Source organism: Numenius arquata, chromosome 12 (genome assembly GCF_964106895.1).
Source record: "Numenius arquata chromosome 12, bNumArq3.hap1.1, whole genome shotgun sequence".
Classification (NCBI taxonomy): domain Eukaryota; kingdom Metazoa; phylum Chordata; class Aves; order Charadriiformes; family Scolopacidae; genus Numenius; species Numenius arquata.
Window position 1 is genome coordinate 44,283,137 of NC_133587.1, and position 12,641 is coordinate 44,295,777.

The window sequence follows — 12,641 nt, forward strand, 5'->3', positions numbered from 1 at the left end:
CCCGGGCTGGGGCCCTGCCCGCGCTCTAAGGCACGCGGAGGCCGAAGCCCAGTGCCCCCTGGGGGGCTCAGCCCCGTCCCTCCCTGGGGACTCCGGCCTCCCCGAGGGCTGGTGACCCCCCGGCTGCTCCGGGGCTCGCTGCCGCGCTGGTCTCGGTGCCCCCAGGCGCGGGCAAGGCACCGACTCTCCTCCAGTGGCCGCTGCCATCGCTCTGTCACCCCAGGAAGCCACCGCCACCACGCGTTGTCCCCACCGCCTGCCCCATCCCCAGCAGGGTGCCAGAGTCCCGTCCCCACAGCCCCCGGGGGGACCATCCGGGGAGCCCCAGATGCCGAAAACGGGGGCGAAGAGGAAGGCTCGGGCCCTGCAGAGCATTGGGTGACAAAGAGTCCAGTTTAGGAGGAGGGGAGGTGACACAGGCAACGGAGCTGGTGTCCCCATCTCTTCACCCACCCCCTCGTCACGGGGAAGGGGTCCGGGGTGCCCCATTCCCACCTTCTTCGCTCAGCCCCTGGCTCCTCCTCCTCCTCCTCCTCAGTCCAACTTCTCCAGCACTGAGGGCACGTAGACCAGGCTGAGCTCGCTGCCGAAGTTGCAGACGATGGCGGCGTTCTCCAGCACCAGGATCTGCCGGGCGGGCTGCGACTCGTTGCTCTTCCCCAGGTAGACGGTCTGGAGGAGGTCGCCGTAGCCGATGTCCCAGAAGGAGACGCAGCCCTGGCCCCCCGTCACCAGCAGGTTGTCGGAGATGACGCCCAGGCTGGCGCCGCAGCCCATCTCCTGCACCCAACGACAAGGCCGTTATTCAAAATACAGCCTTGAGATGTTATTAGTAATTAAGTGCTGAAAGGCCTTAACGTGCATTCTCACGAATAACGAGGAGTCTCTCCTCCAGTTTATGAAAAGCTAATGAAAAGAACTCCTAATCGAGGGAGGCAGGTTTCGTACCCTTCTCGAGGAGGCACACTGAGGGTAAGGACCTCGAGGATGGTAAAATCTACACGTTCGGAGAAGTTTACGCCAACTCGGCAGGAAAGCGAAAATTCTGAGTGTCCTGAGCTGAATTACCTTCATTCTAACACTAAAAATCACGCCCATGGGTCAAGAAGACCCTTGTCCAGGTGAAGACCCTTCCCTTGAGCGTGTCATCCCTTGATGGTGTCATCGTATGTAAATTACTGACCAATCCCATAGAGGAAGGAGCTACTAATATTACAATGATGTTGTAAAACGTGTATAAAAATCACAGAGAGAGCTCTGGTGGCAGGAGAAATCCCCCCACGCACCCGGCGCTGTGAATAAACCAACATCGGCTTCCGAAACTACAAACCCAGTTTGGAGAGCGATAGTTTTGGGATGGATTTTGGGAAGAAGCCCGTGGCAGGAGGCTGTGGTGGGCAAGTGGCCACTTGGCTGCAGCCCCTCTGCCAGCCCAGCCCCAGACAGGCTGGAACGGGGCCACAGAGCCCCGCAGCGGGACGATGCCATCTGGCCAAGCAACAGATTTGGTATTTTTCTGAGCTTTTGCACAAAAAGGGAAGTTTTCCAAAGCGTGTGGAGTTTCAGCAGGGCTCCCTTCAGAATTACAAGCCCAGCAGAGGTGGCTACGGGCTTTGGAGGGGTCCACAGAAGCACCCGTAACCCTTCCCTGGCTACCAACCTGCTGGATAGAATAGAGCTTGATCCCGGAGCTGCGGTCCCAGATGCTGATGATGTCATCCAAGCCGCTGCTGATGACGCAGGAGGTGGTGCAGGTGAGGGAAGTGACGTCCCCTCGGTGGGCGTACATGTGGCTGACCTTGCTCCCCGTCAGCACGTCCCAAAGGCAGATGGCACCGTCCTGGCCGCCGCTGGCCAACACCATGGTCTGCAAGGACACGGGCAAAGCCACATCAGGAACCTCAGCGGTGTCTTTTCCATCCCACCCCGGGGCTCCGCGGTGCCATGGACACAAGGAGCCCCTCAAGACACAGGCCAGTTCCCTAGGGAAGCACGTCCCGTGCTCCGGGGACGCTCCCAGGCTGCAGGAGGTCACAGGAACAAGGGTCGGGAAAGCTCAGCTGGAGTTTAGTGGCTCAGCAGCCAGATATAGGGACACTTTCTGAGGCGCAGACCCAGCTGCGCCCTACCTGGTCGATGTACACAGCGGTGATGGCTCCCGAGTGACCCTGCAGCGTGAACAAACAGCACGAGTCCTCCAGCCGAAACACCTGCGGGGCAGGAGGAGCAGATGTGAGGGTCCGTGGGGGCGGCCGCGCTGCAGGACGACACCCCCTGAGCCTTATCTAACGAAGCAGGAGACGTCACTTCATCTTCCTCACCACCATCCCCCCCTCTCAGGGCAGAGTCAGAGCCGATTCAGGACAGTGAGGGCACGCTGCTGCCAAGGGCAGGAGAGGAGGGTGATGGCTGCCGGGCAGTGACAGGGCAGGGAAAGGACGGGGAGAAGATGGGGGACACCCCAGCACCCAGACCCTGCCATTGATGAAGTCTCCCAGCCCTAAGGTGAGAGGATCTCGTGCTCTGCTTAAAGACAGCTCACACGGGGCTCTGTCCTTCTGGCTCCACCAAAGGGCCACATCCAGGCAGATGAACAACACGGGGACCTCCAGGAACCACCAACCACCCCACCCCAGACACACACCTACCTCTGTGCACGTAGACACCTCCGCTTTGCCCCCCACCCAGGCAGGAGACAAGCTCACAGGGTCTCACAAGGTCCCACAAAGAGGGAGAAGCACCACCACACCCCGGGAGGAAGGTGAGGGAGCCTTACTCTGAGCGTGTGGTCCTGGCTGCCGGTGACCAGCCGTCCTGCTGCAGCCTTCAGCGCCGTGATGGGCTTCTGGTGGGCGCAGGACACGGTGTGGGTGAGCTGACACGTGACGATGTCACTGCTGCTGAACACGGGCGAGGAGGGGATGCTGCTCCTGCTCGGGGCTCCTGTGGGCGAGACATGCAGGGTAAAGGCCTCGCTGCAGTGGAAACGGTGTGGCATCGGGGATGTCTGGATGCTGAACTTCAAGGAATCTGGACCTGGTCCTCCAAAGAGGACAGCTTGCGGATCCCAGGGCATCCCTCCAGGAATGCAACCATTCTCCTGGAGTAAGGCCAGAGCTTCTCTCCCCTCCAGACCACTCTAGAACTAAAGGGACCACCGCACGACAGACCAGTTACCACCACGGACCAGTTTGTGTGTGTTGTGGTTGTGTTGAAGCCTCAGGCTACACTGTTGGTTGACAGCCAACTGAATATGAGCCAGCAGTGTGCCCAGTGGCCAAGAAGGCCACCAACACCCTGGACTGTATCAGGAACAGTGTGGCCAGCAGGACAGGGGCAGTGATGGTCCCACTGGACTGGGCACTGGTGAGGCCCCACCTCAAGGACTGCGTCCAGTTTTGGGCCCCTCAAGACAGGAAAGAACATTGAGGGGCTGGAGCATGTCCAGAGAAGGGCAATGGAGCTGGTGAGGGGTCTGGAGACCAAGGAGAAGGGTCTGGAGAACTTGTGAGGAGCGGCTGAGGGAGCTGGGGGTGTTCAGCCTGGAGAAAAGGAGGCTGAGGGGAGACCTTCTCACTCTCTACAACTCCCTGAAAGGAGGGGGTAGCCAGGGGGGGTGGGTCTCTTCTCCCAAGGAACAGGTGATGGGACAAGAGGAAACAGCCTCAAGTTGCACCAGGGGAGGTTTAGGATGGATATTGGGAAAAAATGTCTTCCTGGAAAGGGTTGTGCAGCATTGGAAGAGGCTGCCCAGGGCAGTGGTGGAGTCACCATCCCTGGAGGTATCTAAAAGCCGGGCAGACGTGGTGCTGAGGGACATGGGTCAGTGGTGGGTTTTGTCAGTGTTGCGTTGATGGTTGGACTCGATCTGAAAGGCCCCTTCCAATCTGGACAATTTTATGATTCTGTGGTTGTGTGGGGCTATGTGGTGTGCAAACAAGTGAGAACAGACCCTGCTGAAGGAAAAAATATGTGAGAAGCGGGAGAGGAAAGAGGTACAGGGCAGAGCTGACCCTGAACACATCCCTCAGCCTCCGGACCTGGAGAAAACACTGGAGAAAACCAGCGGGGCAGAGCTCACAGGACGCTCGGGCAATCGCTTACCTCGGAACTGCAGGTGGTTCAAGGATGTGTGTGTCTCCAGCGAAAAGAAATCTAAGGAGCCGTTCAGCCGGGCAGCCACGATCCTGAGGGGGAAACGCAGGCACGTGAGGAGAGGCCCTTCCTTGCTCTCGTGGGGTGAGGAGTCCCGAGACCAGACCCCAAGCAGGGCCAGGGTCCTTGTCTACACGACGTGTTCTCCTCCCCCTGCGGGACACCACCGAGCACAAACCCAATTACCTGTTGTTGAGGAAGACGAGGGCGGTGATGCCAGATTGACTTTCATCGTTACTGCAACGGAGGGTCCCCTCAATAGCATCCCAGACCTGGAAGGAGAAGGGGTTAATGTCGTGATCCTGCCCAAAGAGCCCTGTACATCGAGGAGTTGTTGATCCACGTCCCAGCAAACCTGTGCTGTGCCACAACCCGCCCCCCCGGCACCACTGATGACACCACCCGTGTGCCCTTAGTCTATCTTAAAGCAAAGCAGCGAGCTCTCAGGTGAACACCCTTTTGTTCCACAGCAGAAACAATGAATAGAATTGTTTTCTTCAAAGAAAATCTTCATCAATGACATAGACACGGGATTGAGTGCGCTCTCTGCAAGTTCGCAGATGACACCCAGCTGAGTGGTGCGGTGACACCATGGGGAGGGACTCTTGATGAGGGAGGGGAGCCCTAGGACGAGGGGGAAGGGTTTGACACTGAAAGAGGGGAGATTGAGCTGAGATCTGGGGAAGAACTTCTTTGCTGTGAGGGTGGTGAGAGCCTGGCCCAGGTTGCCCAGAGAAGCTGTGGCTGCCCCATCCCTGGAGGGGTTCAAGGCCAGGTTGGAGGGGGCTTGGAGCAACCTGCTCTGGTGGGAGGTGTCCCTGCCCAGGGCAGGGGGTGGCACTGGCTGGTCTTCAAGGTTCCTTCCAACCCAAAACATGATTCTATGACACACCCGAGGGACAGGATGCCATCCAGAGGGACCTAGACAGGCTGGAAAAGTGGGTCCATGTGAATCTCGTGAGGTTCCACCAGGCCAAGTGCAGAGTCCTGCCCCTGGGTGGGGGCAACCCCCCATCTCAGCTCAGGCTGGGGTTGGAGGGATGGAGAACAGCCCTGAGGAGATGGGCTTGAGGAAAGAATTACAGGACAGTGGCTATTATGACCTAAAATCAGTTTTTAAACTATTCGAAACAGCTTCTCGTTTGATCAGTACTTTGCTTATCATCTTTCCTGGTTCCTGAGTGTTGAAATATTTCATTTTAAAGGAGGTTCTTGGTGTAAGGAAAAAAATTCTTCAGTTAGTTCGCAATAATAACAGCTCTTTAAGACTGAAGAAGCTTAAAGATCACCCTGTCATAACGTAATGTTCCTGGTCCATCATGAAATGAAGTACAATGAATAGGAATTCTCTGGGAACGATACAGGGTTTGAAGCAAAAAGCTGAGCCCCAGAGCTGGGGGCAGCACCGCAGGGGTGTCTCCCCAGAGTGGAGCAGAGGGGCAGAACCAAGCTGAAACACTGAGATTTTCAGTGCAGAAGAGGAATTTCTGCCCTGAGACACCAGCTCTGCACAGAAGCCATCGCAGTGCCGGCAGCTGGCCCCAGTGCCTTGTTCCTCACCTCCAGCTTCCCGTTACTCCGACCAGCCACAATCAGGTTCCCTTGGAGGTCCAGGCTCCAGACAGAACTCTCCAAGTCTCCTCCCCAGGAAGGAAGCGGCGATGATTTGTCAAATCCCATAAAAGACTCATCCCCCAGGCTCCTCCTGCGGCCGCCGCAGCCTCCTTCCTCGCTCCCGCAGCCCAGGGAGCGGGGACTGCCGCCCCCCACGCAGAATCCAGCCTGTCCGTGCGGGGCTGAGAGCCCAGTGAAGTTCACACAGTTGGAAGAGCTGTGCTCTTCGTACACTTTCCCGACCAGGCTGCTGAAGTCGTAGCCGCTCTCCTTCTGGCGATTGCCCACAGAGCGGAGCCGCGTCTCCGACTCAGCCACCTTCACCTGCTCGGAGAAGTTCGTGTCGATGAGAGAGGTGAGGTCGGGCTGGTCGCAGAAAAGCGGAGGTTGGGGAGGGCCGAGCATCCTCTTGAGCTGGTGACTGTTCTCAAAGGAGTCATCCAGACCATTTTTGCCATCCGGACTGTGATCCCAGCTCTCCTGGTAATCAAAAATGCCGCTGCTGTCTCTTCGCAACCTGAAAGGCAGAAAGAAAAGGAGGTCAGTCCTCCCACTTCTACCGTCGGAGGTTCTGATTTCTCACCGAGGGGTTTGCACCAGTTGAACGACGTGGTAGAGAACCCAGTTACCTGGGTTTGGGAATAACGGTGAGGCAGTCGCCGGTCTGAGCGTCCCACACCCGGATCTGGCCCACCAGGCAGCAGCTGACAAGCAGCATCCCGTCACTAGCCAGGCATTCGATGTCCTGGGAAGGAAGAAGAAGCACAGCTGAGCACGTAGCACCACCGAGGCCTCTGCACTCTGACAATCACCTTGTGTGTGCCTGAGGAACTATATAGATGATAAATTTTATGTCAAAACTATGTAGCTGGCTTAGCAACCTATGGATACTCTGAGAACATGGGTCCATCTCTGCCCAGAGTCCTAGATGAGCACTAGATGCTGCAAATCAAACAGACTCCATCTGTCTTCCCTTTTTCTGACAAAGTATCGCTCAAAGAGACGTAGGATCAGGCACAGAGGTGCAGCTTCTCTGGGAGACACGGCACAGCACTGCAAACTCCACCTGACTGGATGCCCGAGTGCTTTGTGTCATCTCAGAATGGGAAGAAACATCTTTTCCCTCAAGAAAAACAAGCGAACTGAGCAGCAGCACAGTTCCATGCAAGGCCATGAGCACTGGAAACAACATTTAACAGCTCAAACCTACACAGTAACTTTTGGGAAGCAGGGAAAAAAAGGATCCTGTAGGCATTAAATATCAGGAATCTAGAGCAAAGAAGGCTGGATCGGCCCAGTCAATAAAAGCCAACAGTTGGCTACAATGAGAAGGTAAAAACAGCGATTGCAAAAAGCTCAGAGCAAGTCCCAGGGAGAAATGGAAAAGTCCTGCAGGAAACTTCATGCTACAATATCCTTATATATATGTATATGTATATATATAAGATTCTCCCCAGCCGTTAGCCTCCATGGCTGCATTACACTAAGGCTGCAGACCTGATCTGTCCTTTGTGAGGCCTGTTATTTAAATAAAATAAAGAAAATGAGAGATGTGTCAGTAGAATATTGTTCTTTTAAGGACTGCTCCCCTCCAACCTACCATGAGGTGACCCCTGAGAACCAAGGGGACGATCTCGGTCTCAGGAGGGGAGTAGCCGTAATCGTCACAGGGCAGGTCCCCCCTCTTCCTCCTGCTGTGCGAGAGCCCGTTCTGCCCGTAGTTTTTGGGGCAGAACACCCTGTAGAGGCAGAAGAGCAGCAGGACCAGGATAATGCCCGAGGCCAGACCCAGAGCTGCCACCCTGGTGGGAGACACAAACGGATACAAAGACAAAAAGAAGGTGAGATAAAAAATCCAATTACTAGTCCACAAACAGACTTGAAAAATACTGGGAAAGTTTTGCATGTTTTGCTGGTCTAAATTTTTCAGCTGAGCAAAATTACTAACTAACGAACTCTAGTGATTTCTGGAAAATGAAAGACTTTTTAATGGGAAATATAAATTTCAAAAGATTTTCAGACTTCTCAATAAGAAAAGTACATAGTAATTAAGACAGCAAGAAAAAGGTGGGGATTGGGATACTATAAAGTGCATTGGACGCAGCCAAAGGAGAATGGCAGGTTCAGAGGGCAAGCTGGGAGCTTGGTAGGAAAAGAAGGTTCCTGCTTGCCTGAGAGTTTGATCTAATGCCCAATAAAGCATTACTGAATCGCCACGTTTATTCCCAAAAATGAACTCCTGTCCCTGTTACCCAGCGATAAACCCCATAATGCACCACGTGTGCTGCGAGGAGTAACAGTTCAGGTTGGTTTTTTTTTCCCTTTTTTTTCCCCTCCAGAAGAACCAAAGAGCATCCCGAGTCTCCGAGGGAGTTAAGGCACGGTCAGAAGGTTGTATATCAAGGACTCTTTTACTTGTAAAGGGTGACGTCCTGGTGTCCCTGCAGCTTGGATGAGGCTTGGTCAGGCTGAGCTCCAGCATCCAGCTTCCCACCGGTGGAAGATAAGAAGGGGTGGTAGCGGTTGGCCTCCTGGGGATGCCGCACTTCTAAGGCCTCTTGTGGGTTCAGGTAGAGCGTGACAGGGATTGCTGGAAGGATGCTTATGTATCTGAAGGATTGGAAAGGCGAGAACAGCTTAGGAACAAACAAACACAAAGACAGAAAAGCTTTAATGCGTTACCCAGCCCATCTTCTCACTACCAGCCAAGGTAGGTCTCAGGATGTACTTCCAGGTATTCTAAACTAAAGACCTCCTTTGAAATATTTTACCCTGAAGATATTTCCCAGGTCTTAACCTTTAACTCTGTGGAAGAGGTTAGGAGCCAACAGTGGAATGAACTACCAATGAGATCAAATGGATCACGCAGATTTAAGTAAGGATACAATGATCTGGTCCAGTTCCCTGTGCACCACAGGCCAGAAGATCTCAACAAGAAGTTTCTTCAATTCAGCTGTCTCTATTCCTCACATGTACCATTCCCATGATCATATATTGCTTTACAAAATTCTAAACATCACCTCCAGGGTGAAGAAAGACAAAAAGCAAGTAATACACCCGAGGGCACAGGAAAGAAACACAACCCTTATTCTCAGACAAACAGTCCTGGAGAATTTGTCTCCTCCCGAAGACACATTTGGAGTAAGCAACATGGAACACAAAATATCTAACTGAGAAGGATGAGGGACACAAGAAAGAAAAACACTTGGAATCAATTCCATAGGGAATTCAAAGCGCCTGTGGCACTCGACACCAGCCCACTTGCCTTTTGGCCAGAGTGATATTGTAGTAGCTGAAGAGGGAGGGCCAGTGTCTGAAGGAAAGCTTCCTCCAAATTTCCTCATCCTCCGCTCCCCAGGTAACCTCTGCTTCCGTCCCAAGCTCCGTCTGTCCATTCCCTTTGCCCTCTGGTCCCTGGGCCCAAGTGTGCTGGTTTGTCTCCAGCCCCGACTTCTGCTCACGCTGCTGCGTCTGGTTTTCCGACAGCTGTATAGGGTCCGACGGGAAGACTGAGAGATCAATCTTGGGGTCCCCAGCAGGCAGGACCCCTCCAGGAACAGGCATCGGAGGCAGACCTGCTTCGCCCAAAGGACTTTGTTCGGTGACCTGTGACGTGAGGTAGGTGCGGAGACCAGCAGGATCCGTGTAAACCAGGATTCCGATCCAGATCACCGTCCCAGCCTACACACGATGGGCAAGGAGACAAGCTCGTTTAGTACGTGGGCTTCACACTCCAACACCTCATTAGCCTCTGAGGTGATCAACAACATCCCACGGGTACACTCCACACTCAGTTATGTCTTACTCCACCCTCTAAGAGGACCAGGAGAGGTTGCACAGCACACACAAAAACTCAATGCTATTTTCCTGTGAGCCATCCCACTCTACCCCGTGGTGGGAACCCCACTTCTCCCCCAGAAATGCTGGGACCAGCAGGTCTGCCACCCTCAAACTGGGCTGGAAAGGCTTAATTTGGGGTTCTGGTTTGCAGATTCTGCAAGACTTCCTGCAGCAGCCACAGTGTATTAATTTAATTTAAACTGCCATCGCTGTGAGTCGACAGCAACAGACTGGGCTGTGGTTTGTAGAGCTGGGGGGGGACAAGCAGGGGCTGTAACTGCTGCAGTTACACCCGCAAAAGGAAAAGCCTTTGCCTTTCATGTAGCAAAATACTTCCATGTCTTTAGTCCACATCATCTGCAGGAACATGATTTCTTCTCTGTAAAAATGTTCTCTCTCCACTCAGACAGACCTTGAAAACCTGCTTATATAGAAGCAGATTTTTGTCTCAAAGCAAATATCAGAAAATTACCCACTACCAGCTAAAGATCATGCAAACAGCAGAGCTAATGCCTGCAGAGGGATGTTCTCAGGAAGTTCTTTCTTGAACTATATTTACCACAGGGCAGCGTAAGTCTTGGAGGGGAATAAGGATGTGAAAAAACGTTGGGCTTTTTTTTTTTTCCCTTTGTGGAAGCCTCTTTGGGCTGGGTTTGTGTCCAGCAGGAAGGGACACCAGACAACAAACCCCACAGGACGCACCATGATGAGTCTCTGGGCCAACCGGGTCCTGGCGAAGAAATAAATCACCCGCAGCCTCTTTGGCAGGCGCAGGTTCCTGAAAGACGAGGGCTGGAGGGTGATGGTGTGGGGGGTGGCGGGTCGCATGGCCGGCTGGCGTTCGTAGCGCTGAGAGCGGCTGACAGGCTTCGCCGGGGGCAAGCAGGCTTCTGCTGGCAAGCGTTTGTTCAGATCGGCAAGCTGCCAGGAGAAAAGCAAACCCATGAGAGACACGGTGATGAGAAGTGTGTGCAGAGAGAGCTGTCTTCGATACACGCACACGTCTGGGCTCCCACCTTCACCCTTGAGTCGATCTGTCCCAGCTTCTCTCCAGCACACACTCTCCTCTTCGACCAGCCATCGTCACCTCTTTGTGACCGTGTCTCCTTCCAGCCCATCTACCTCAAATCTGCACATTTATATACCTGAGGGTGTCCTGTTCCCTCAAGCATCCTGTCCCCAATCCCTGTGTACATGTAACCTGCCCGGGGGAGGCCACATCTGGAGCAGTGGGACCAGTTCTGGGCAGGGAACTGCTGGAGAGGGTCCAGCAAAGGGCTACAAAGATGATGAGGGGCCTGGAGCATCTCTCTGATGAGGAAAGGCTGAGGGACTTGGGTCTTTTTAATCTGGAGAAGAGAAAACTGAGGGGGGATCTGATCAATGCCTAGAAATCCTTCAAGGGGGGGATGTCAGGAGGATGGGGCCAGTCTTTTTTCAGTGGTGCCCAGGGACAGGACAAGAGGGAACGGGCACAAACTTGAACGTAAGGAGTTCCACCTAACATGAGGAGGAACTTCTTCACTTTGAGGGTGGCAGAGCCCTGGAAGAGGCTGCCCAGAGAGGTGGTGGAGTCTCCTTCGCTGGAGACATTCCAAACCCGCCTGGACACGTTCCTGTGGGACCTGCTCTGGGTGGACCTGCTCTGGCAGGGGGTTGGAAGAGGTGATCTCCAGAGGTCCCTTCCAACCCCATAGCATTCTGGGATTCTGTGGTTCAGTAACCAAGAAAATACTGCCCCGGAACTTTTACAGCTCTGTTTTTCTGTTTAGAGAGTGAAAATCACAGGCTGTGCTTCCTTTAATCCCTCTGCAACAGCAGAGGAGGAAAATCCAAGGCAACCCCCCGTGCTCTCGGCCCTTCCTTACCTCCATACGGCGAATGTCAATGGAGAGCACGGTAGTGAAGAAAAACATCTGCAGAAAGAAGTCAGACACCAGGCCCACCACAGCGAAGAGGCAGAACTCCTGCAGACAGGACACATTGATTAGCTACAGCAGAGACAACGGTAGATATTTCAACTTGAGAAGAAGGGAAATTCGGCAAAGTCTTGCCCAGAGCGCAGGTCTGAGCCTATCTTACTGAGAAATCCTATTATTGATATTTTGTACTAGTTGAGTTTGGTGCTAAAAAAATCCATGTGAGAACTGAAGAGCATATTCACCCGGGTTCGCATTCTTTGTTCTTTTTAGGCATAAAACATCAAAGCACCACAGGAAAAAGCAGCAGAGGATGTTTTCCCAGTTCCCAAAGCCATGGCAGGGCTGAGCTCTCAGCCTTCAGATCACAAAGCCAAACAGCCTCCAGTGGTGACCCTTTCCTGCACGTTCCCCATAAACCTCAGCCCTGATTGAAAATTCCTCCAGGAACACAGTTTGCTCAGGAAGAGGATCGATCGTTCTCCACTGCCCATCTGTGTACTCGTTTCTAGCCATTCTCCAGAAGCCCAGTAAACTACTTCTGCTTAAATCACACTTTTGACTGATGTATGGCAAATTCCACCCCTGTGCCTCTGGAATTAAAGAGTCATCCCTATTCTCAGAGGTCTCTAAACAACAATATATAGGAAATAATGTTTGCAAAAGCCAGTGTTTCCTCATTTTCCTGTAATGCTCCATTTTCCCCAGCAGGTGCCATTGCAGAAATAAGGATTAAAAGCTTCTGCCCAGCAGCAGAAATCATCCTTATAAACCGAATGCACGCTCTCACCCTAATCCCCATTAGAGCAAAGTGCCATCCCCTCTCCCCCACGACATTCAAAACTTCAAAGCAACACAGAATTAAAATATTTTTAAGAGGTGTCTCACTTCCCTTGCAGGTATAAATTTCTGTCGGGAGCTGTCAGGACCCAAAAAGGGATCTTGTAAACATAGAGAGATCAAGAAAGCTGAACAGGAGTAAAAACCTTAGGCTAAAAAATGGATTAAAGATTCTGGCCCTCGCTTGCAGCTGGCAAACACCCACTGCCATTCCCTGCCTGCCTGCTGGCGGGGTGGCACACTCGCTACCTGCAGACCAAGCCAGGATAAATC

The 12,641-nt window shown here is 53.3% G+C and overlaps 1 protein-coding gene across 2 annotated transcripts in view; it reads right to left on the minus strand.

The window, feature by feature from the left end:
* Positions 1-534: 534 nt before the first annotated feature.
* Positions 535-12,641, minus strand: part of SCAP (SREBF chaperone) — a 37,953-nt gene continuing 25,846 nt past the window's right edge. Inside the window, exons 10-23 of one of the 2 annotated variants that reach the window (XM_074156880.1) lie at positions 11,478-11,576; positions 10,312-10,530; positions 9,035-9,450; positions 8,185-8,379; positions 7,370-7,571; positions 6,399-6,514; positions 5,948-6,286; positions 5,716-5,854; positions 4,342-4,427; positions 4,105-4,187; positions 2,777-2,943; positions 2,130-2,210; positions 1,661-1,867; positions 535-780 (exon numbers count right to left, since the gene is read on the minus strand). In XM_074156880.1, coding sequence (XP_074012981.1) covers positions 535-780; positions 1,661-1,867; positions 2,130-2,210; positions 2,777-2,943; positions 4,105-4,187; positions 4,342-4,427; positions 5,716-5,854; positions 5,948-6,286; positions 6,399-6,514; positions 7,370-7,571; positions 8,185-8,379; positions 9,035-9,450; positions 10,312-10,530; positions 11,478-11,576 — 2,595 coding nt within the window. Of the gene's footprint in view, positions 781-1,660; positions 1,868-2,129; positions 2,211-2,776; positions 2,944-4,104; positions 4,188-4,341; positions 4,428-5,715; positions 6,287-6,398; positions 6,515-7,369; positions 7,572-8,184; positions 8,380-9,034; positions 9,451-10,311; positions 10,531-11,477; positions 11,577-12,641 lie in introns of both variants that reach the window. The other variant, XM_074156879.1, reaches the window with a different exon arrangement.